This window comes from Neoarius graeffei, chromosome 6 (genome assembly GCF_027579695.1).
Source record: "Neoarius graeffei isolate fNeoGra1 chromosome 6, fNeoGra1.pri, whole genome shotgun sequence".
Taxonomy (NCBI): domain Eukaryota; kingdom Metazoa; phylum Chordata; class Actinopteri; order Siluriformes; family Ariidae; genus Neoarius; species Neoarius graeffei.
The window spans coordinates 10,515,708-10,542,315 of record NC_083574.1 but is presented as its reverse complement, the minus strand read 5'-3'; the positions used below and the strand labels follow the sequence as shown (position 1 = coordinate 10,542,315).

General features: G+C 39.4%; 1 protein-coding gene across 21 annotated transcripts in view; it reads left to right on the top strand.

The window, feature by feature from the left end:
• celf6 (CUGBP Elav-like family member 6) overlaps window positions 1-26,608 on the top strand; it is a 436,542-nt gene that overhangs the window by 355,835 nt on the left and 54,099 nt on the right. For all 21 annotated transcript variants that reach the window (XM_060923308.1, XM_060923302.1, XM_060923296.1 and 18 more), the window contains one exon: window positions 13,472-13,551. In XM_060923308.1, coding sequence (XP_060779291.1) covers window positions 13,472-13,551 — 80 coding nt within the window. The remainder of the gene's footprint in view (window positions 1-13,471; window positions 13,552-26,608) is intronic.

Below are 26,608 nucleotides of genomic sequence, written 5' to 3'. Positions count from 1 at the left end.
GTCTAGGGTGATGAGCATGCAAATCAAGCTAGACAAATTCACTGCCACAGTAATCAGCATATATGCCCCAACCTACAAAAGACTGTCCGATGAGAAAGCTCTTTTTTATGATCAGCTGTCGGAGGTATAAACAGCAGTTCCATGAGTAGATAGAGTTTTTCTGCTTGGTGACTTTCATGCCAGAGTAGGAACTAACATGGAAGCCTGGCCAAATGTGATTGGCTGCCATGGTCTTGAGGACACAAATGAACAGGGTACACTGCTGCTCAAACTGTGCACTCATTTTGGCCTCTGCATTACCACCACACTTTTTTTTTCCCCATGCAAACATCCATAAAGGAACATGGCAACACCCAAGATTGAAAAGATGGCACCTCATTGACTACATCATCATCAGACACCACTACAAGGGTGAGGTTATTGATTCAAGAGTTTGTCACAGTGCTGACTATTGGACAGACCATAAAATGGTATGCGGCCACTTGAAATTGCTTTTTCACATATCTGCATAAAATCAGAAAAGCAACTTGCCAAAACAACTTAGCTGAATGAAAGACCCAGTTATAGCACAGCAGTTGCATGAGTCAATCTGTAATAATCTGCCCAACACCCACATCAAAAATCAATCCCTTGACCAAAAATGGGAGACTCTCCATGATGTGCTCTACGTTAGTGCCAAGAACACTGTTGGCCTGCAAAAGCGCAACCATTGGGACTGGTTTGATGAAAATAACCATATTATTATGGACCTACTACACCAGAAGCATATCACTTTCCAAGCTGTCCTCAGCTGCGACACCCCTATAAACAAAGAATGATACAGGCGGGCTAGGAACACTTGCCAAAAGGAGCTATGATGCCTGCAAAATGAGTGGTGGCTGGATCGAGCTAAAGAAGTTGAACAACATGCTGAAAGGCATGACTCAAGGTCCTTCTTCCAGGCAGTGATTTACCAATGATGCCAAAGTGGCATCAGAATGATGACCAAGGCAATAGGCTGATGAATATAGAGTATATCTTGGCTCGTTGGAAACAGCATTTCAGAGATCTCTTGAACCAGGCAGGAACAGAAAATCCTAGTGTCCTTGCTGAGGTACTGCAGGAAGACATGCTCACGAAACTTGAAATCCCTCCAAATATCTAGGAAGTTCAAACAGCTCTCGATTACCTAGCTTACAACAAAGCCTCGGGCCCAGACTGTATAGCAGCAGAGGTTCTCAAAGCAGGCAGTCCAGCCCTCCTCACTGAGCTCCTAGATCTCCTACTTACCACCTGGGAGGAAGAGCGTGTACCGCAAGATTTGAAAAATGGCAACATTATCACCGTCTTCAAGAAGCAATGCCGCTTCACTTGCAATAACTACTGAGGAATTACACTTCTCTCTGTTATCGGCAGTTTATTTGCCTGAGTCATTTTGAATAGAGTGTAGCCCTGCATTGAAAAGTACCTTCCTGAGGTGCAGTGCAGTTTCAGGGGTGGACAATCGACAATTGATATGATGTTTGCCCTTCGACAGCTCTTGGAAAAGTGTAAAGAACAGCATCAAGAACTGCACATAGTCTTTGTAGACTTAGTGAAAGCATTCGATACGGTTAATAGACCTCTCATGTGGGCTCTGCTGCTGATGATCGGAATTCCCCTCAAAATAATCAATATCATTCAAAGCTTTCATGATGGCATGGAGGCAAGAGTACTGATTGGTGGAGAATTCACTTACCCTTTTGAAGTAACCACTGGTCTTCATCAAGGATGCATACTCGCTCCCACACTGTTCATCATCTTCTTTACCTTGGTCCTCTGCCACGCCCATACATTCTTCCCAGAATTTGGTGTGGAAATCAAATACAACCTTGATGGTAAACTCTTCAATATCCAGAGGCTTAAAGCTAAGTCAATGGCAACCACAAAACTTGATGATTTCCTCTATGCAGATGATGCTGCATTGATCACCACGACCCCGGAATCCTTACAGGAAGGCATCATAGCACCGAATAATTCTTGCAGTGCATGGGGATTAACAATCAGCAAACCAAAGACAGAGGTAATGCATGCCCAGTGTGCTCAACCACCCACTATCACGATTGATGGTTCTGTGCTGAAGCATGCTCAAACTTTTACATACCTTAGAGGTAACTTGTCTGATGATGCAACCCTGGACTCAGAAATTCAACGAGTGTCTCATGCTGCTGCAGCTTTCAACACCTTGTGATCCAGATGATGGAACAGAAGAGGTCTTGCACAGTCTACCAAGCTGACTGTGTATAAGGCCATAGTTCTACCATCGTTTCCGTATGGATCCAAAACACGGTCCGCCTTAGTTCACCACGTGCGCCACCTTGAAGTGTTCCATTAAAGGTCTCTCAGACAGATTCTGAATGTCAAGTGGTGGCAGCAGATCACCAAGTCTTACAACATGCAAACATTACCATGGTTGAAACCATGCTCCGAAACAACAGGCTCCGCTGGCTTGGCCATGTTTTCAGGATGGATGACACCAGAATCCTCAAGCAGCTGCTTTTCAGTGAACTTAAACATGGGAAGTGGTCCAGGAAGAGGCCCAATAAGAAGTGGAAAGACTGCGTAGAAGAGGACCTCTGCCTCTTCGGGCTCGACACTCAATCATGGTACCAGACTACCCTAGACCACCTAGCCTGGCGATCCCAGCTACATTCTGGGATCCACCTCTGTGAGACCAAGCTGAGAACCAGAGATGCAGGCACCATATGAGGGCTGAAAGGGTCCCCCATCATTAATTTATGATGGGGACCATATGTATGTATCTGTGTATGTATGAATGCAAAGGTGTCTACAAAATTTTAACTGGTACTGTATAATATACATTATTATATCCACATCCACTGGATATGAGCAATTTCATGCTCTCTACTACTACTCTACTACTAGGCTATCAGCTCATATACCGTGAGTAGAGAAAAACAAAATGGCAGAGTGTTTTGCTTAACTAACCGAGGATGAAATAAAAACTCTACTTGATCTATTTGATGGTAAGAACGTATTTTTTTTGTTTTATTTTTTAAAGAATTATTATTATAACAGGGCGGCACGGTGGTGTAGTGGTTAGCGCTGTCGCCTCACAGCAAGAAGGTCTGGGTTCGAGCCCCGTGGCCAGCGAGGGCCTTTCTGTGCGGAGTTTGCATGTTCTCCCCGTGTCCATGTGGGTTTCCTCCGGGTGCTCCGGTTTCCCCCACAGTCCAAAGACATGCAGGTTAGGTTAACTGGTGACTCTAAATTGACCGTAGGTGTGAATGTGAGTGTGAATGGTTGTCTGTGTCTATGTGTCAGCCCTGTGATGACCTGGCGACTTGTCCAGGGTGTACCCCGCCTTTCGCCCGTAGTCAGCTGGGATAGGCTCCAGCTTGCCTGCAACCCTGTAGAACAGGATAAAGCGGCTAGAGATAATGAGATTATTATAACATTTTTCACAAATTGCTACTGTCATTTCACCGGTTTGTTTACATTCTTCATCTTTAAGCATTAAAATTTGTTGAATTTTTTTAAATTAATTAATTAATTAATTAATTTTACACTGGTTCAAAAGCTCAAAGAAGTTTGAAAATTACATAATTGAAATGTCCAAGGAAGAATTAAATAAATGTCTAAAGCTATTCTATACTGTACCTCGGCATGACAGCAAGATGGCACTTTCTACAAAAAAACCAAAACACTAAAGTCAATTGGTGCAGCCATCGATAGGTTTTTAAGAAGCTTGCCTAAACGGAAATGATTTTGTTGGACGTTTTATATAAAGGTTTTATTTAGCGAATTTTCAAAAAATAATAAAAATGCTCTGTTTCTCAAAATCCAGTGAATGTGGATAGAATAAAACAATTATTTCACTCAATCTCGTTGTACATGGGTTATAGCCAACTCTGTGCTATGCGCCTCGTCGGCTATCAGTTCATGTGCAACTCGATTTCGTGGAATAACTGTTAAATATAAGTTCTGATAGAGCAAAGATTCAACAATCTAAAAGCTAGTTTAAAATAAAATTTGGATATGTAAAAGTGTGTTTCTGCTATTAATCGGACTGTCATGGCGCAGTTATTATATTATTATATATTGTAATTATATAGTAACTTATATTTATAAGTTAAATATATTAATGTTCTATGCATGTAACCAACAACCTGATTTAATTTGACATTCAGCGTATTACAAAGGTGCACTTGGATTGCAAGCTAGCAATTAAAACATCATCTTGACTTTTTTTACAGTTGGGTTTTGTCAATCCGAGCTTAGCCTTAGCAAATATTATTAAGTGAATGAAACATTTCTGTGTTGTTTAACTGAATATATTTATGTTCTATGGCATGTAACCAATAACAAATGTCATATATCGTTAGTGTTCTTTACTAAGGTCATTTTGGATTCAGTAGGTGGCACAGTCTCGTTCCATTTTCATGAAGAAAACTAAAGTGGAAAAAAAAAATTTTTGTGTGTGTGTGTGTGTGTCTCAATCCCTTGTGGTCATTAAAAATCTCATCGCAAATGATCTTGGCAGAGGCCGTATCGAGGCTGGATTCCAGGAACTCACCCCCCTCCCTCTACTTCAAACCAGACCAAAACACTTTCCTTCTGTCCCGCTATTGATGTAAATTCATACGGCCTCTCGGAGTCTCTGTACCCTCTAAAAAAGGCCAAGAAGTTTAATATGCATGTCTCTCTTTTCGGCAGCTCTCCCTGAGGGACCGTGCATAGAGTTCAGGCCTAGCAGTAATAATAGAGATATGGCTTTTAGTTCCATAATTATGATGTGCTATACATGTCGCCCATTCAAACAGAGCAAATTCATGCACGCATATTATTTTCGTTGTGAATTCAAAAAGGAGCATGGAAACCTCACTGCTAAAAGCTGCCACAATCTTTTTTTTTTTTTCTTGCACATCCCTATCCCCCCTCGCACTTTCCACCAAGCTACACAAAGGCCTCAAATTTGCACTGTAATTTCTGAGTCCCTCATCACATTCATTTCACTGAAGATCTGCAGTACTCGGCTTTCCGCAATTCTGTTCTATCTGGGTCAGGGGGAAAGTTGGCTGAAGAAAACGCTTTTGTGTGCTGTTTAATGTGTCGTGTTTGAAGAAAGTAAAAGTTTTGCTTGCGCCGCAGCTGCCTCAAGGATCGCTCGCTTATGTATTGACCACTGCAGGGCTTGTCAGAGAGATGTTTGCGCTGTTATAGTCCTGCTGCCTCCGCTGTGCCAGTGAAAGGTGCTGAGAGCCTCAGAGCAGCACGCCATCCACTCTTCTTTGCACTCTAAAGGTTAAAGTCTTTTTGTTCCCTCAAAACGGAGGCATGCATTCAGAATGGCACCATAACAAGATGACGTTTTCATCTCCATCTGGAGGGGGGAAGGATGACTTTACATTCAAATTGTTCAAAAGAAATCCAACCATGCTTCGGTCTCATCAGGGACCTTATTTTTTGTCTAGCATAAATCCTTCAATTCACTTTCACTTTTTATTTCTTTTTTTCCCCTGTTGGATCTTTTCAGATTATGGTTGAGCCAGTATTTTTTTTTTTTGTATTTATTTATTTTTTTGCCCTTCCAAATTCCCAACCACCAGCCAACTCTTTCCTTTCATACAACAGCTTCCAACTGGGTTTGTTTTGTTTTGTAGCCCTTATATCCGAATGCCTCTTGTATTAATGGAGAACAAGCTGAGTTTACTGTATCTGTAAAAAGAGTCTGTTTATTATATTTTTCCAAGACGTCTAAGTAAAGTCAAAGTTCTTTGCTGGGGTCAGGAAACACACACAATATTCTGATAATTTTATCCATAAGCCATGGGGTGCAACCATAAAATAACAGTGTATGAGGAATAAGAATCTTCCACATGCAAGACTTCGCAAAGAACAGATGGATAAAAAAAACAGCGGGGTAACTTACCAATATTGAATGCTGATTCTGATCGAATGTAATTCAATGTTCTGTCAATCCAATGTACTGTACAAAGTCAAAGTTCTAACAATAAAAATGGTGCAAGTCCAAAAACCCTGAACAACAACCCAACTTATATACAAGCTATATCCAGGTTGACAGTTCAAGTTCACAGTTACTTTTGGTCGTAGTTAATTGTTACATTGCAGTTGTTCAAAACAAAAGGGCTTTGCTGAGTGAAGTCCTCTTGTAAAAGTCTCCGCCATTTTTCCTCACCTCCAAGTAGAACTTTGACAGTATTTCCACTATTGCTCTCTTTTCCAGTTTTTCGATGTCCGTTGGTCTGTTTTTCTCTTGTAAATATGCACAAACAACGTCCAGTGAAGTTTTGGTAGCCTTTCGGGTGTTCAGAGCGACTGTAGTTTCAGTTTTCAGTTTATTTATTTAGTGCTTAAACCTAGCACTGGATTACCCTCGTCTTCTCTCTTTCCCGACTGATGAAGAAATGATTGTGTGCATGTGCAGCAGAAAAGTTTTGTCATTGGATCATCGCATGAGCTCTGATGTGTGACGTTGTGTTGTCTTGACAACGTGCAATATTATAAATATTGCACGCTCATTCTCCATTAGGGGGAGTGGCGTAATGCGTGTAGGATAAGAGATATGATAACAACATTGCATGCCATCAATAAACCCACTAGGAGGGAATAGAATACACTACCGTTCAAAAGTTTGGGGTCACTTTGAAATTTCCTTATTTTTGAAAGAAAAGCACTGTTCTTTTCAATGAAGATCACTTTAAACTAATCAGAAATCCACTCTATACATTGCTAATGTGGTAAATGACTATTCTAGCTGCAAATGTCTGGTTTTTGGTGCAATATCTCCATAGGTGTATAGAGGCCCATTTCCAGCAACTCTCACTCCAGTGTTCTAATGGTACAATGTGTTTGCTCATTGCCTCAGAAGGCTAATGGATGATTAGAAAACCCTTGTACAATCATGTTAGCACAGCTAAAAACAGTTTAGCTCTTTAGAGAAGCTATAAAACTGACCTTCCTTTGAGCAGATTGAGTTTCTGGAGCATCACATTTGTGGGGTCGATTAAATGCTCAAAATGGCCAGAAAAATGTCTTGACTATATTTTCTATTCATTTTACAACTTATGGTGGTAAATAAAAGTGTGACTTTTCATGGAAAACACAAAATTGTCTGGGTGACCCCAAACTTTTGAACGGTAGTGTATAATAATAACCAATATTCACTTTGCCTTCAGAGAATAATTGTTAACTAGAACACACCCTTGAAATCAAGCATTTGCCTTTAAGCTTTCATGATTTATTGATAAATCATAAAGCACATTGCATTCTTTTTCATTCCTTTTACTGTAGCATGAACAATAAAGATATACTGGACTACACAAAGTAACAATTATTCCACAAACTGGAATCAAACATGAACTGATAGCCGAGTCAGCTATAAGCCATGTACGACGATATTGAGTGGAATAACTCTTTTATTCTATCCACATTCACTGGATTTTGAGAAACAGAGCATTTTTATTTTAATTTTTTGCAAATTTGATAAATAAAAACTTTATACCAAACTTCCGACAAAATAATTTCCGCTTAGGTGGACTTCTAAAACCTATCGATTGATGCACTTTTTTTTTTGTAGAAAGTGCCGTCTTGCTGTCGTGCCGAGGTATAGAATAGCTTTAGACATTTATTTAATTCGTCCTTGGACATTTCAGTTCTGTAATTTTCAAACTTCTTTGAGCTTTTGAACCTAAAAAATTTCAACACATTTCCAAGCTTAACGATGAAGAATGTAAACAAACTGGTGAACTGATAGTAGCAATTTGTGAAAAATGCAGTAATAATAATTCTTGAAAAAATTAAAAAAGATACGTCCTTACCATGGGGCGGCACGGTGGTGTAGTGGTTAGCGCTGTCGCCTCACAGCAAGAAGGTCCTGGGTTCGAGCCCCAGGGCCGGCGAGGGCCTTTCTGTGTGGAGTTTGCATGTTCTCCCCGTGTCCGCGTGGGTTTCCTCCGGGTGCTCCGGTTTCCCCCACAGTCCAAAGACATGCAGGTTAGGTTAACTGGTGACTCTAAATTGACCGTAGGTGTGAATGTGAGTGTGAATGGTTGTCTGTGTCTATGTGTCAGCCCTGTGATGACCTGGCGACTTGTCCAGGGTGTACCCTGCCTTTCGCCCGTAGTCAGCTGGGATAGGCTCCAGCTTGCCTGCGACCCTGTAGAAGGATAAAGCGGCTAGAGATCATGAGATGAGATGAGACGTCCTTACCATCAAATACTTTCAGAGAAAGTCATACTTTGAGATCACAATCTTTCCCATTCTGATGTTTAAAGTGAACATTAACTCAAGCTCTTGATTTGATCTGATACACTGCAGGATTGACTGATTAGACAACTGCATAAAACCACAGGTGGGTGGGTGTTCCTAATAAAGTGGTCAGTGAGTTCGTATTAAAGTGCCATTCCACCATTGGATGTATTCTTTGGCATAAAATACAATATATTTTGACAACATATATAAATGGTATCACTATATAGAGAAATCTTTTAGCTTCAAAATGATATATCAAACATAATTTTTTGACAACGACAAGTATATTAATTTTGCGACCAAAGTCACCTACCCTTTTAATTTCCGCACGTGATGTCATCGGCAGGTTCCCCTTCTTGTGTACCACGTGACGTGTGACGTGGCACATATTATCAGCAATGGCGGATAGAATGCGATAAAAATAATACCAATAAATCTAGCTAATACCAATAAATCTAGCTAACTGAAAGATTAACTCAAAATTTTTCGCAATTTTTTTGGCCCCCATATACGAGGAGAAGTGACTCTCTCACTTTGGGGGTTCCTGGTCTAAAAATAGACCGACACGTGGTACACAAGAAGGCGAACCTGCCGATGACATCACGTTTCATTACCGCGCGGAAATTAAAAGGGTAGGTGACTTTGGTCGCAAAATTAATATACTTGTCGTTGTCAAAAAATTATGCTTGATATATCATTTTGAAGCTAAAAGATTTCTCTGTCTAGTCATGTTGTCATAAAATATATTGTATTTTATGCCAAAGAATACATCCAATGGTGGAATGGCACTTTAAGGTATAAGATGAGTGACAAAACGGAGATAAAATATGAAGAAACTGATTTAAAAAAAAAAAAAAGGTTGCAGTGCTGAATGAATGTGTTTTTCAGACTTGCTGTGAGGGTGTCGATGACTTTTTAGGTCAGGAGGTAGAAAAGGACGGGATCTTAGAGTAGGAATGGTGAATCTATATGAATTAACTTTAAAAAAAATGTCTACATTTATGACTAAAACGGAAGGTTTAATGTGTATGATTCCGAACGCTGAATGTGATCCTGCATGTCCTTTGGAGGCTGGTTTTATGAGTTGTCAGTATGAGCACTTCAAAATTATTCCAACGTCATTTATTCATAGACAGTGTGAAGAAAAACAAACTTATGAATCTGAGCAACTGATAATTGCCCATTTGATGTGATTTTTTACCTGTATAATATGCGTACACACACACCCACACCCGCACATGCACTCATGCACCCACACACACACACACACACAGTATTCCTCTCAGTCTGGAGATGACCCTTAAGAAGGTATTGAACCATTTCAGTGGGGAAGTAAATATTCATTGTATATCCACAAGCTGAGAGCTGGTGTGTGTGTGTGTGTGTGTGTGTGTGTGTGTGTGTGTGTGTGTGTGTGTGTGTGTGTGCGTGCGTGTGTACACGCTGGTGTGTGTATTTCCTGCATTGTGGCTCTCCTGGGTGAAGCTATCAGCAGCTGTAATTTGAGTGAATCATTGTTTTGCTGCCTGTGGGTTCACCATGATGAATATGTCGTATATGAACAAATCTAATTGGGTTTCTGAGCAGCCGTTTAAAAAGGCACTGGCAGTGAGGACAAACCGTAAAGATCTACATTTTATTCTTATTCCCAGAAAAGCCGAAAGAGGTGAATGTGTTTTTAGTCACTGCATATGATGGAACACATTAGGCTGATGACCGAAAATATGAAGCTGTGTCTTCGTATCAAAACACAATTTTTTATGCAGTTTTACAGCAAAATGTATGTTTTGCGATATGCTGTTTTGCTAAAGTTGTTGAATTCACAAATCAGATTAGTTAGAAGGTGTTGATTCATTTTCTATTACATATTACAGTAAGGTTTATATTAAACGGAACATATTTTGAAAAATTCACTTTTTCATTGCTTGTGCTTAGTCAGTGAGGTCACAAAGGACCCCAGGGTAGGTAGCTTCTAAGCAACTGAAGGCCTCTCTCACATTGGTTAATGTTCATGAGTCCACCATCAGGAGAACACTGAACAACAATGGTGTGCATGGCAGGGTTGCAAGGAGAAAGCCACTGCTCTCCTTTTTACCTATATATATATATATATATATATATATATATATATATATATATATATATATACACACACACAGTGGTACCTCGGGTTACAAACTTAATTTGTTCTTTGACTCCGTTCGTGAACCAAAAAGTTCGCGAACCGAATTAATTTTTCACATTGAAATTACAACCCCGATTCCAAAAAAGTTGGGACAAAGTACAAATTGTAAATAAAAACGGAATGCAATGATGTGGAAGTTTCAAAATTCCATATTTTATTCAGAATAGAACATAGATGACATATCAAATGTTTAAACTGAGAAAATGTATCATTTAAAGAGAAAAATTAGGTGATTTTTAAATTTCATGACAACAACACATCTCAAAAAAGTTGGGACAAGGCCATGTTTACCACTGTGGGACATCCCCTTTTCTCTTTACAACAGTCTGTAAACGTCTGGGGACTGAGGAGACAAGTTGCTCAAGTTTAGGGATAGGTATGTTAACCCATTCTTGTCTAATGTAGGATTCTAGTTGCTCAACTGTCTTAGGTCTTTTTTGTCATATCTTCCGTTTTATGATGCACCAAATGTTTTCTATGGGTGAAAGATCTAGACTGCAGGCTGGCCAGTTCAGTACCCGGACCCTTCTTCTACGCAGCCATGATGCCAGAGAAGACGTCTGCGCTTCTGGATCATGTTTAGATACGGCTTCTTCTTTGAACTATAGAGTTTTAGCTGGCAACGGCAGATGGCACGGTGAATTGTGTTCACAGATAATGTTCTCTGGAAATATTCCTGAGCCCATTTTGTGATTTCCAATACAGAAGCATGCCTGTATGTCATGCAGTGCCGTCTAAGGGCCCGAAGATCACGGGCACCCAGTATGGTTTTCCGGCCTTGACCCTTACGCACAGAGATTCTTCCAGATTCTCTGAATCTTTTGATGATATTATGCACTGTAGATGATGATATGTTCAAACTCTTTGCAATTTTACACTGTCGAACTCCTTTCTGATATTGCTCCACTATTTGTCGGCGCAGAATTAGGGGGATTGGTGATCCTCTTCCCATCTTTACTTCTGAGAGCCAGTCATACTTTTTATACCCAGTCATGTTAATGACCTATTGCCAACTGACCTAATGAGTTGCAATTTGGTCCTCCAGCTGTTCCTTTTTTGTACCTTTAACTTTTCCAGCCTCTTATTGCCCCTGTCCCAACTTTTTTGAGATGTGTTGCTGTCATGAAATTTCAAAATGTCTCACTTTCGACATTTGATATGTTGTCTATGTTCTATTGTGAATACAGTATCAGGTTTTGAGATTTGTAAATTATTGCATTCCGTTTTTATTTACAATTTGTACTTTGTCCCAACTTTTTTGGAATCGGGGTTGTAATATAAATCCAATTAATCCATTCACCGGCCCCAGAAACATAGTTTTTTTGTAACTTTTTATGGGTTTGTGTGTGGAAAAAATACAGAAAGGAATTAAAGATAACCTTAATTATAGACAAATACAGTAATCCTAAAATAAAACATAATAATTGTACAGTACACTACCTTTGTGGTTGATAGTTGCTGGCACACGTGGATGGAGGAGAGGAGGAGGAGGAGTACTAACACTTTTCACTTTCTTGGGAGCCATAATGAGGGTTTATTTAATGCAAAAAGCAAAAAAGAAATCGTATCAACACAATGCAATGACGAACAATGCTCACTGCACGCCACCTTGAGTAAAACTGATGCTGCTGCACGCCTCATGTGGTGCGGAAGCCCGCCAGTCTGTGCGTTCGTGGATCAAAGCATCGTTCACGAATCAAAGCAAAATGTGTTCGGAAATGGTGTTCGTAGCCCGATTTGTTCATGAATAGGGACGTTCGTGACCCGAGGTTTGACTGCATATATATATATAATATAAAATATCCATCTATTATCCATAACTACTTATCCTGCACAGAGTCACAGGCAAGCTGGAGCCTATCCCAGCTGATTCTGGGCAAGAGGCGGGGTACACCCTGGACAAGTCACCAGATCATCACAGGGCTGACACATAGAAACAAACAACCATTCACATTCACACCTACGGTCAATTTAGAGTCACCAGTTAGCCTAACCTGCATGTCCTTGGACTGTGGGGGAAACCGGAGCACCCGGAGGAAACCCACGCAGACACGGGGAGAACATGCAGACTCCGCACAGAAAGGCCCCTTTTGGCCACTGGGCTTGAACTAAGAACCTTCCTGCTGTGAGGCGACAGTGCTAACCACTACACCACTGTGCCGCATTTACGCCTAACCGTTACTATTAGAGCTGTGACTTTAGCTCAGCCAGGACCTAAAATACACCTGAATTGATATAAAAGGAATAGGCAATAACACCTGGAAAAGAATCCACTTCACTGTTTCATATTGTATCACACTACATCATCATTTATTATTTTCCTATTACCAAACACCCCATTGTGTTTTATTTCTTACAAATAGTACTCTTTCCCATCACTGAAAATATATCCTTGAGCCTGTAGTAAATAAGAGTAAATAGACTGAATAACTGCACCGACATATTGATCAGCTCCCTCTGAGTCATTCAAGCTGAACAAATCCTGCGTCTTTCTTTAATATATGACCTGAAAGCTGTTTGCTCCTTAATCAGATATGAAACTATGAGATAAACAGAAAATAGCATAGTAAAAACTATATTAGTTCCAGGTGTGCTAATCCACCTAAAATTACACTCATGGGGCCTTCAAGAAGGATTATATTGCTGCCATTTTGTCATCATAATCTCTATTATTATAAGAGACTGCGCACAGATCACCATGTGTAAATATGAAGGAAATTAATAATCACAAACAAGGCTCTCAAGGGGGGAAGCTGTCTAGGGTCTATCTGGTGAGAGAGAGAGAGAGAGAGAGAGATTAGTAAAAAGACGTGTTGCTCCATGCAGCTAATGCATTCAGCACAATTATACTGATTTATTCAGCACACCGCACCCTGCACACACGACTGGCAGAATACATTAACAAAGCAGATAACATGAAAACAATGGTAATGAGTGTGTTTGCCCTCTTCAAGACCCGGTGTTTCTCTCTCTTTCTCTCTCTCTCTCTCTCTCTTTCTCTCTCTCTCTCTCTCTCTCTCTCTCTCGGTGCAGGCTGTGCCTTTGTCAAGTTTTCCAGCCATGCAGAAGCGCAGGCAGCCATCAATAGCCTGCACGGTGGCCAGACCATGCCGGTGAGTGTTTGCACACACATACAAACAGAGATGTTGCTGAATATACAGTGAGATATTGGGTTTTGATCCTCAGGACTCACAAAGTAAACTGTGATATAAATAAAATTCTCTCCTCTGCCTTCTCTCTCTCTCTCTCTCTCTCTCTCTTTAATTGGGTTTCACTGATAATTTTGCACTTCTCTACCTGCATGTCAAAGGCCAACATGAACGATGCCATCACTTAAAACCATACACGGGTTACAAATGCAATTAGTCGCTCACATTTTGTTGAACAAATTGCAAAATCATAAATATTCATAAGTCATTTTTCTTGTTTAGCACCGAGTCAATAAAGTCTTCCAGGTAACACACTGGAAAAAAAAAAAAGAAAGAAAATGAAATTTGAGGAGAAAATGATTTAATACTGGTGAAATTTTCTTGCTGACAGATAATTTTACTTGACAAGACACCTTGGAATAAGTTGGTTACGATCTAGAACTAGGTTTAATAATCTCAGAGTTGATGCTTTGTATTATTCTTCGAGGAAATTTAACATCATTGTCATGATATTCTAACTTGCTAAGATTACATTACAGACATCTTATCCAGAGACACATACAGCATACCCAAAGCAGCCTGAGGAGCAGTAGGAGGTTAGGTGCCTTGTTCAAGGGCACTTCAGCCATTCATGTTGGTCCAGGGAATTGAACTGGTGACCTTTTGGTTTCAAAGCTGCTTCTCTAACTTTTAGGCCATGGCTTCCCTTTGATGGTGTGTTTTGCAGTGCATCAGGTGGTTTTTAAGTTAAAACGTTTCAAATTTCAAGCAAAGTGCATAAAAGACAGCGCTATCCTGAAAATATCCTGCTGTAGAATAACCTGGTTAGAAAGAAAACACTACGCATGACAATAATGGCTGTTGGACGTAAAGAAAGGAGTGATAAACAGATAGCAGTGAAAAGGTGAGACGTGTTGTACGGTACGTATGGGTCAATTTTTAGCAGTGTAGAGAAGTGTAGAGTAGCCTACAATATAGACATACAAGATGGACACTAGTTATTATATTAGTTCATCTCATCTCATTATCCATAGCTGCTTTATAAAACATTAAAATGTTACTGCAGTAAAGAAAACCAACAATTACAGATATAAAATGCTTGATTCTCTAATTTATACGGTAAGTAAGCTACTGTTTTGTTGAGCAGCTCAGAAATACAACCTCAGAAATGTGATTTAAGGTCAACTTTTAAATAAAATACAGAAAATTTTGAAAAACAAAGTTACCTTTAAATAAAAATGAAAAAAAAAACCTTGAAAACTTTTTTAAAACTTAAAAAGAGGCAAGCTTGTTTTGTTTAAATCGATTAAAAAGTCAACTTTAAATAAGTATTCCATTTTAAATAAAAACTGCAAACTTTAAAAAGAGTTTAACTTAAAAAAAATTTATTTTAAAGAGAAAAGTCATGAAAAAAGTCAACTTTAAGTAAAAACAATCATCTTTAAAAAAGTACTGCAATAAAAATCACGTTTGAAGAAGTCAAAATTCAATTTAAAAAAAGTCTAATTTTTAAAACAAATTTGTTAACTTGAGATAAACAGCCAGTTTTAAATCAAAACAATATTTTTTAAAAGGTCAACTTAAACAACAACAAAAAAAATCAACTTTAAAAAAGAAGTCATCTTTAAATAAAAACTATCAACTTAAAGTTTTCAACTTTAAAACAATCAAATTTGAATCAAAACAGTGGACTTAAAAGACGTGATTTTGAACTAAAAATGGTCAATTTGTTAAAAAAATTGTCAACTTGAAATAAATGGCCAATTTTAAATCAAAACAGTATTTAGGTGAACTTAAAAAAAAAATCAACTTTAAAAAAGAAGTCAACTTTAAATAAAAAAACTATTAACTTAAAGTTTTCAACTTAAAAAAAATCAAATTTGAATCAAAACAGTTGACTTAAAAGAAGTTATTGTTAACTAAAAATAGTCAGCTGGTTAAAATAATTGTAAACTTTAAATGAGCAGTCAAATGTAAATAAAAACAACTTCTTTTGGCTGCTCCCGATTAGGGGTCCCCTGGTGAAAAAAAAATTACTTTATTGTATTTAAAGTATATTCATATTTTCAATAGTATATTGAAAATGTACTTACACAAGTTGTACTTTTTGTAAATATATAAAAAGTATACTAACATCACACTTTCACGCTAACACTTTTAACACACTTTAAAATAATTATACTATATTACACTTTATAGAAATATATTATACTAAAATATACTTTAAGTGAAAGTTATGTGTAATTTCTAAAGTGTACTAATTTTTAAGGTACTTATAATACAAATAAAGTACTAATTAAGCATATATTAGTAGATATAAAGTCATATACTTAAAGTATACAAAATATACTTTAAGTTTTCCACTTTAGCACATAAAAGTACACTAAATACACTTCAAGTTGCACTTTTCTACAATTTAATTACAATTAAAATATATTTAGTACAAAATTAGTTGTTCCAAAACAGCATGCCTCAAGTTAACTAATCATAAACACACTTGAAGTATTGATGTGTGTGGCTTCAAGTACACAAAAGTATGCTAAATTTTAGTACACTTAGCACATTTATTTTTCACTAGGGTCACCACAGCGGATCTTTCGTCTCCATTGCTCCCTGTCTTCCGCATCCTTCTCTACCACACCTGCCACTATCATGTCCCCTCTCACCACATCCATGTATCTCCTCTTTGGCCTTCCTCATTTTCGTTTGCCTGGCAGCTCCATCCTCAACATTCTCCTTCCCACATGCTCTGCATCTCTTCTCAGGATGTGCCCATACCATCTCAGTCTCATCTCTCTTAGCTTAATTCCCAAGCTCTCCACATGTGCTGTCCCTCTGATGTGCTTGTTCCTTATCCTTTCCAACCTCCCATCGCAAACCTTAACATCCTCAACTCCGCCACCTCCAACTTTGCCTCCTGTCTCTTCGTTAATCCATACATCACAGCTGGTCTCACTACTGTCTTATACATCTTACCTTTCACTTTTGCTGGGACTTTCCGATCACAAATGAATCCCGAAATCCTTCTCCACCTGCTCCACCCTGCCTGCGCTCTCTTTCTCACCTCACTATCGCAGCCCCCATTTTCCTGCACAGTTGACCCCAGGTACTTGAATTCACCAACTTTCTTTATGTCTACTCCTTGCATCTTCACTACACTCTCATCCCCATTCTCATTGATGCACATGTATTCTGTTTTGCTACTGCTCACCTTCATTCCTCTTCATTCCAATGCATACCTCCATCTCTCCAAACCCAACTCAACCTCCTTTCTACTTTCACCACATATCACAATATCATCCGCAAACATCATGTTCCATGGTGACTCTTGCCTCACTTTGTCCATCAAGCTATCCATCACTATGGCAAACAAGAAAGGACTCAAAGCAGATCCTTGATGGAGTCCCACCTTCACCTTGAACCATTCAGTCGTTCCAACTGCACACTTCACAGCTGTTTCACTGTTCTCATACATGTCTTGCACCACTCTAATATACTTCTCATTCACTCCACTCTTTCTCATACAATACCAGAACTCATCTCTCGGCACTCTATCGTATGCCTTCTCCAGGTCTACGAACACACAATGTAGCTTTCTCTGGCCTTCTCTGTACTTCTCCATTAACATTCTTAAAGCAAAAATTGCATCCGACGTGCTCTTCCTTGGCTAAACCTGTACTGCTGTTCACAGATTGCTACCTCTCTTCTCAATCTCGCCTCCAATACCCTTTTCCATACAGTGCCTTGAAAAAGTATTCATACCCCTTGAACTTTTTTCACATTTTTCCACCTTACAACCACGAACTTAAAAGTTTTTTATTGAGATTTTATATGATAGACCAACACAGAGTAGCACATAATTGTGAAATGAAACGAAAATGATAAATGGTCTTCAAAATTTTAAACAAATAAAAATCTGAAAAATGTGGTGTGCATTAGTATTCAGCCCCCTGTCCTCTGATACCTCTAAATACAATCCAGTGCAATCAATTGCCTTCAGAAGTCATCTAATTAGTTAATAGAGTCCTACTGTGTGTAATTTACTCTCAGCATAAATACATTTGTTCTGTGAAGGCCTCAGTGGTTTGTTAAAGAACACTGAAGAACAAACAGCATCATGAAGACCAAAGAACTCACCAGACAGGTCAGGGATAAAGTTCTGGAGAAGTTTAAAGCAGGGTTAGGTTATTAAAAAATATCCCAAGCTCTGAACATCTCAAGAAGCACTGTTCAATCCAGCATTCAAAAATGGAAAAAGTATGGCACAACTGCAAACCTCCCAAGACATGGCCGTCCACCTAAACTGACAGAGCGAGCAAGGAGAGCACTGGTCAGAGAAGCAGCCAAGAGGCCCATGATCACTCTGGAGGAGCTGCAGAAATCCACAGCTCAGGTGGGAGAATCTGTGCACAGGACAACTATAAGTCGTACACTCCACAAATCTGGCCTTTTTGGAAGAGTGGCAAGAAGAAAGCCATTGTTGAAAGACAGGCATAAGAAGTCCCGTTTGCAGTTTGCCAGAAGCCATGTAGGGGACACAGCAAACATGTGGAAGAAGGTGCTTTGGTCAGATGAGACCAAAGTTTAACTTTTTAGCCTAAATGCAAAGCGCAGTGTGTGGTGGAAAACTAACACTGCTCATCACCCTGCACACACCATCCCCACTGTGAAACATGGTGGTGGCAGCATCATGCTATGGGGATGCTTTCCTTCAGCAGGGACAGGGAAGCTGGTCAGAGTTGATGGGAAGATGGATGGAGCTAAATACCAGGCAATCCTGGAAGAAAACCTGTTGGAGGCTGCAAAAGACTTGAGACTGGGAAGGAGATTCACCTTCCAGCAAGACAATGACCCTAAACATACAGCCAGAGCTACAATGGAATGGTTTAGATCAAAGAATATTCATGTGTTAGAATGGCCCAGTCAAAGTCCAGACCTAAATCCTAAAGCATCTGTGGTAAGACTTGAAAACTGCTGTTCACAGACACTCTCCATCCAATCTGGCTGAGCTTGAGCTATTTTGCAAAGAAGAACGGGCAAAAATTTCAGTGTCTAGATGTGCAAAGCTGGTAGAGACATACCACAAAAGACTTGCAGCTGTAATTGCAGCAAAAGTTGGCTCTACAAAGTATTGACGCAGGGGGGGCTGAATACTAATGCACATTACATTTTTCAGTTTTTCATTTGTTTAAAATTTTGAAGACCATTTATCATTTTCATTTCACTTCACAATTATGTGCTACTCTGTGTTGGTCTATCACATAAAATCTCAATAAAAAACTTTTAAGTTCGTGGTTGTAAGGTGGAAAAATGTGAAAAAGTTCAAGGGGTATGAATACTTTTTCAAGGCACTGTAACTTTATGGTGTGGCTCATCAATTTTATTCCTCTGTTATTACTGCAGCTCTGTATATCTCCCTTATTCTTGTATATCAAATGTAAACAAAACCAATAAACTTAAAAAAGAGGTCAACTTTAAATGAAATTGTAAACTTTAAAAAGAGGTTAAATCTATAAAAAAGAAGTTATATTTAAATCTTGATTCAATTAAAAAAGGACTTTACGTAAACTTTACATATTAACTGAAATGTTCCACTTTATTTAAAAAAGTCAACTTTTAGTGTTTTGTCAATTTTAAATAAAAATGTAAAAAAATTTTCAAGTGAATATTTCCTTCTTTTATAGAAATTCAGCTCTTATTATTTTTAAAATGGTCTGATTTTATTTCAAGTTATTTCTATCTGTCTTATTTTCTGAATATATTTTCTGAAAATATTGTAATAATTATTTTGCATTCGAAATGTTGCTTTAACACTCGTTAATGATTGAAGCAAGCTATATTAGCTAGCTAGCAGGCACTGTTGGGTCTTTTCTGGACAATGTAAAGATATAAGAACTATGGAAACAAGATAAAATAACAAGGATTATCAACATTTATCTCAGATGTGTTGGTATGTTAGGAAGGAAATACTCTGTATGACTACAGTGGCACTGTATTTACGCCTAGCATAAACTGCTAACTTTAACAGGTCGCATTATATTGAGAAAATGACAACATTGAAAATTTTAACAAACAAAAAAGAAAGACAATTATAACTGTTGTTCATATTGAATCTTCTTGTAAGCATGGTAAAAACAACACCATTTAAATGGATTACTTGTAGCATTACAGCCTAACGTTATTGTAATGTGTCAAATACATTACTGACCTTAGTGATAAAGTTAGCATTGCTAAGACTGAGTTCGTATTTAAATTGGTTATGCCATGTAAACCTTTGCTAATTAAAAACATACTAACGTGTATGGTTATGGTTGTGGTTAGAGAAGTGGTTATGGTAAGAATAAATTGTGTAGGTACATATTTGTAGATGTTATATTCAGCAATCTAAATTACACTTTAATTAAAAAAAGGCACATGGATAGAAAGCAACATTGTTGAAAAATCAACTCATAATTTATAATTTTTCCATATACTTTACACAAGGTCATGGCAAATCTGCTGTCTCTGGAATGTGTTGTGTTTCTCCACTGTGACATATGGACCGAGTTACAAACCACGAATGAATCTAAAGCCGTCCAGGTTCTCGTTAATAATCCATGTCATCTATACCCCATCTCTAGTTCCACACCTGTTCCTTTTACAGCCAGTCCAATTCCGAATTAGATTAATAGACAAGATGGTCATGAGTACTCAACCAAGCCGTTGGGACCACTGGGAATATTATTCATTTGCTCAGTATCTCTGCCACATGTTGTCAACAACGCAACAATGGCTAAACAAAATGGTGAGAGTGAGGAGAGAGCAGGGAATTTGTCCATGATGAGAGGATGATAAGAATGGGTACACTGCCAGCTGCAGGACTGGTCTTAGCCAGCGCTGGCACATGAGCATCTGGCATGCGTATTAGCGTACGTAAATATCACCTGGCCACAAATACATTTGGCCATAATGAAAGGATTTAATGGAACAGAAAGAGCAGATGCAGACACAGAAGGGCACAGGGGATGGAGGAAATCAGGACTGGAGTCTTTGCTGACTGAACAGGCCCAGCATTAGCTCTCAGTTTCATCATCCATTCTTGAGTTGTTTAGTGAAAGTTCTACATGTGTGGTTTAGCTCTTAAAACTTCTGGAGCTCTTAAAGAGAATTTACACTGCAAACAAGATGTAGGCATGCACGAAACGTAAGTGGATGGATGGATGCCTCCATTTCTGAAGTGCAAGTTTCAAGATTTGAGAATGCAAAAGCAGGCTCGTTCTATACAAAAACTTCTGAAGTGACTAACCTGGAATCTGTATCAACAGGCAAAGTGACAAAATCACCAAGGTCAAAGTCTCTTCCCATGCCAGGACCTGATCTTCCCGGGCAGTCTCCTGTCCCAGTGCTATCCAAGCCCTTGAGGTGCATTGGTCAGCACTGATCTCCGTTTCAGTAGCCCTCAGCCTCTTACCTATTACATAGCTCAAGTTACAGTGGGGGGTCCTGTGGTAACCGCAAGAGTTTGACTCCCTACTCTCATCTGTATTGCAGCCTGCCTCACCAGATGGCAGTAGGCACTGTTTTGATAATGGTCCTTGGTATGACCTGACCGCAAGTAGAACTTGCGATCTCCCGGTCAAGAGGCAGACATGCTAACCACTAAGCCAGCTCATGGTAAAATCACCAAGGTAACAGGGTATAAACAGTTTACAAACCTTCATGAGAAGCAAGATGAAAACCTGAACAGTTGTGTGGGGTGCCTGTGCCGTGGACCTTTCAAGAGCAGCAAATAAATTATAAAATAAACTGGGCAACACGGTGGTGTAGTGGTTAGCACTGTCATCTCACAGCAAGAAGCTTCTGAGTTCGAGCCTAGTGGCCAATGGGGGCCTTTCTGTGTGGAGTTTGGATGTTCTCCCCGTGTCTGTGTGGGTTTCCTCCAGGTGCTCCGGTTTCCCCCACAGTTCAAAGACTTATGGTTAGGTTAACATGGGGCGGCCTTAGGCTGAGGTGCCCTCGAGTGAGGCACCTAGCCCCCAACTGCTCCCCGGGTGCTGTAGCATGGCTGCCCAATACTCTGGGTATGTGCATGTGCTCATTGTTCACGTGTGTGTGGTCACTGTTTCAGATGGGTTAAATGCAGAGAGAAATTTCACAAGTGTATGAGTATTGAATAAAGTTGTTGTTGCTGTGGTTCTTCTTCTTCAAATAAGCTGTAAACAAGCTCACATACATTTTTATTAATATTTTATTTCATTTTTCATGCAATCACAACTTCATGGCACAAACAGTTGCTCAGGCTCCATCTTGACAAAGTCATATCCAGGAATAGAATAGAAAGCTGCTTATTTTTTGTGAGAAAGTGGGTTTAGGTGCACTTTGACAGATTTCTGCAGGTGAAAGATCATGTAGTGTGTGAACCTTGTCCAAGATCACTCATATAGTGTACATACCACTATGCTTACAGGAAGACAGATCACAAGTATACAGAATCATGCACTGGGAGAAGAAATTTGGTTCTCGGATTTTGAAAGTTGTGTAGCGTTCACTTGGCTTTAGCTTACTGGGTTCCCAAAACAACTGAGGAACAGATTGAGAATCCGAATGGTTTTGTCACAATTCATGTACATATCAGATATTTACTAGCTAGCATATTTAGTCGTGCCTGATATTGTTGAGCTTCCATGTACAGTGTCTTTATTTCCTAGTTCCCAGTCCTTGAAAAGTCAGAGTACTGCATGGTCACTTTCCATGCACAAATTCACAATTTGCATTTGAACAAATGATTACTTCTGAACTCAGACATGAACCTTGATAAGCCTTGGTGAACCATGTCTTTATGGAACTCACTTGCGCATTGTCGTGCTGGAGCCAGTTTGGGGCCCTTGTAATCCTACAACATACAAAATCAATCAATGCAATTTTGTTCTTCCACACTGTCAGAAATAGGGGTACAGTAGGAATCCAATTCCGTCCCCCACGGTACAATCTACACTAATGTACCCCCCTAGGGCTCATTATTGGACCTCAAGGTAACAATGTGTACCTTTTTAGGGCCCAAAAGGTACATATATGTTCCCAAGCAGTACATAAAGGGTACAAATAAGTGCCTTAGAGGGTACTGATCCAGTGACGAGCCATTGTACCCCTAAAGGTACAATAATGTACTTTATTTTCTGAGAGTGCAGCTTTGTGGCAACCCTTTGGGGAAGGCTCATGTATGGATATGATGGTTAGAAGTCCACATAGTTTTGGCCATGTAGTATATCTAAGTAAAATAATTGTGTCAACTTGTTCACTTGTGGGTGTGTTTGCATACTTGCATAGAATGTATAATTAACAGTTATTCAACGAAATCGAGTCGTACATGAGCTGATAGACGACGAGACGCGTAGCACTGAGTTGGCTATAAGCCATGAATGATGAGAGTGAGTGGAATAAATGTTTTATTCTATCCACATTCACTGGATTTTGAGAAACAGAGCATTTTTATTTTTTGCAAATTCAATAAATAAAAACTTTGTACAAAACGTCCGACAAAATCATTTCCGCTTAGAATATAAGCAAACCGGTGAAATCACAGTACCAGTTTATGAAAAATGCTGTAATAATAATTCTTGAAAAATAATAGAGACATTCTTCCCATCAAATACTTTTAGTCCATATTTTGTTGCTTTTTTTGTATGTTTTGGGCTTTTGTTTTCGATTAGAGTTTTTATTTCGTCCTCAGTTGGTTCAGCAACACGCTCCGCCATTTTGTTTTTCTCTACTCACGGTATATGAGCTGATAGCCTAGTAGTAGAGTAGCCAATCAGAGCATGTGATTACTCATATCCAGTGAATGTGGATAGAATAATTAAGTTATTCCACGAAATCGAGTCATACATGAGCTGATAGCTGAGTTGGCTATAAGCCATGTACAACGAGATGGAGTGGAATAGCTGTTTTATTATATCCACATTCACTGGATTTTGAGAAACAGAGCATTTTTATTTTTATTTTTTATAAATTTGATAAATACAAACTTTATACAAAACCTCAGACAAAATCATTTCCGCTGAGAATGTCAACAAACCAGTGAAATGACAGTAGCAATTTTGTTTTTGAGTAGAGTTTTCATTTCGTCTTCAGTTGGTTCAGCAACACGCTCCACCATTTTGTTTTTCGCTAGTCACAGTATATGAGCTGATATCCTTGTATTCGAGTAGCCAATCAGAATGTGTGATTGCTCATATCCAGGGAATGTGGATAGAATAACAAGCCTCATTGTGTAATACTGATTACAAGTTTAGAAAATGTGTATGTAGTACAGATGAACCGAAAGCACTTGCAGCACTCATCATTGATGTATATCTAAAGTTCTTCCTGCACCATGTAATCGGGTGGCACCGAGCTCCCCAGCCCTAGGCCTCTCGTCTATACAGCTAGGGTTACAGTGGAGGGTTAGTCCTCTGGTAACTGCGAGAGCTTGACTCCCCACTTGCATCTATATTGCAGTGTGCCTTACCAGACGGCAGCAGGTACCATTTTTATGATGGTCTTTGGTATGACCCGACCGCAAGTAGAACTCGCAATCTCCCGATCAAGACATGGACACTCTAACCACTGGGCCAACTCGTGGTACATTGACGTATATGCATAACAGTAATGACTATACATTACTCTGAACAGAATTATGCATGCAGATTTAACACAGTGATTGAGTATACTCTGTGCCAACATTACGGCATTTCAAATTGAAAGAAGCAGCAGCTTCTGAAGAGCAGTTATGAGTGAAGTGGCTTGTTTGAGTCATTGGGAGTCTGTCTCATTTGCCGGAGGGAAGGAGCTGAAATATGAGGTGTACTGGTGTGGGAGGGGTCAGAGTACATTTTTAAAGCTCTGATGTATATGATGTACTGACGGCATTGATGGAAGATGGTGTCTGATTATTTTTCCCCCACAATCTGTTGAAGTTTCCTTTTGGTGTGTGAGTCAGTATTGCTGTAGCAGACAGTGATGGAGGATGCCAGGATGCTTTGGATGATTGCAAAGCAGGACTATGTCACTTTAATCTATACATCTTCAGTATTCTCTGGAGTCCTTTTTTGATGATGGTGGTCATGTTTTGGTCCCACGTGGACAAGCTGGTTAGTTGCTGATTCTAACAAGCTTTTTGTGATTTAGGAATTCATAGACTCCGTTCCTTGGCTTTGGAGGATGCGGTCATTGTTCTCACACCATGTCATGGCTCGGTTCGCCTCCCACCTGATGGTAGGACGACGCGTCATTGTCTGAAATTTATAAGCGAATGAAATGTAGAGAGAATATTAGAGTATGCAGTGCATGCAGGTGGTATGTCTGTGGGAGGTGTCTGGCCCACGGGCAGCGGTTATTGTGTTGACGTGCACCATTGAAGTGATGACAGGCACCATTGAGACCCAACGTGATGGTAAAAATATCACAAGCCAGACTGCAGTGTGTTTTTAAGCTTCGGCACACTCTAAGCAAGGCACTACTCTTGCATACATTATCGGCATTCCCCTATCTTATTGCAAATAACTTCAGTTTGCTGGAAAGTGTGCAAATTGGTTTTACTTTAAAACGGTGTGTTCAGAGTGCTCTATGTATTAATCTGCATGAATTCCACAGTGGAAAATTTCTCAAGATAAATAAGGACATAAGGACAAGAACAAACAAAGGACAATGTCTACTGTGGAGATGTTGCATTAATAAAGCAAGGGTTATTTCAGGAAATAAAACAAATTCATTTTATAAATAGCTTATTTGCATGATATTTACAAGTTTTACACCAAAATATTCAGTCGTTCATCTTCAGTAATTGCTCCATCCTGGTCGGAAGGCAGGATTACACCCTGTATGGGACACCAGGGTATAAGTACTTAACATATCAAGTTTAAAAGTTTAAATTCCTGATTGGGTTTGCAGAGAAGAAAAGAAGTCTTGGAATTTTAATAATATGGCCTTAAAAGCACAAACTTTAACCATGAAGTGAGAACAGCACAATATGTTTATAAAAGAGGTAACTTTTTTGTGACATATTAATCATATTCTAATAGCCTAGTGGTAGAGGTGGGCGTCATTAAAATACATTGGCACAAAATGTTGCATACAGAGAATTTAACTAAAAGTTTGATTCATTGCTATGTAATATATGCTTGAACATGCCAGATTATTATACATACAGGACACTTTGTCGATGGAATAAAAATGTGTTCTATTCCCTTCTAGCAGGTTTCATTCATTTGGTTTGATAGCATGCAATATTGTTAGCATACTGTTTATCCTACGTGTATTACGTCACTCTACCCAATGGAGCATGAGCGTTGAATATGGTTTACGATACTGCATGGTTGTCAAGACAACATGACATCACATGTCGGAGATGTAAAACTTCCATGCTAGCGAGCGACTGGGACAATTTGTAAACAAGCATGGCCACCAGGTTTGCTTTGTTAAATATGGAAGATTTTGAGAGAATTTTGGAAGAGAAAGATGCGTTGAACACCCAAAAGGAACGTGTATGTGTTATCTCATCTCATCTCATTATCCTTAGCCACTTTATCCTGTTCTACAGGGTCGCAGGCAAGCTGGAGCCTATCCCAGCTGACTATGGGCGAAAGGCGGGGTACACCCTGGACAAGTCGCCAGGTCATCACAGGGCTGACACATAGACACAGACAACCATTCACACTCACATTCACACCTACGGTCAATTTAGAGTCACCAGTTAACCTAACCTGCATGTCTTTGGACTGTGGGGGAAACCGGAGCACCCGGAGGAAACCCACGTGGACTACATGCAAACTCTGCACAGAAAGGCCCTCGCCAGCCACGGGGCTCGAACCCGGACCTTCTTGCTGTGAGGCGACAGCACTAACCACTACACCACCTTACCGCCCGTGTATGTGTTATATTAATAATAATAATAATAATAATAATCTCATCTCATCTCATCTCATTATCTCTAGCCGCTTTATCCTTCTACAGGGTCGCAGGCAAGCTGGAGCCTATCCCAGCTGACTATGGGCGAAAGGCGGGG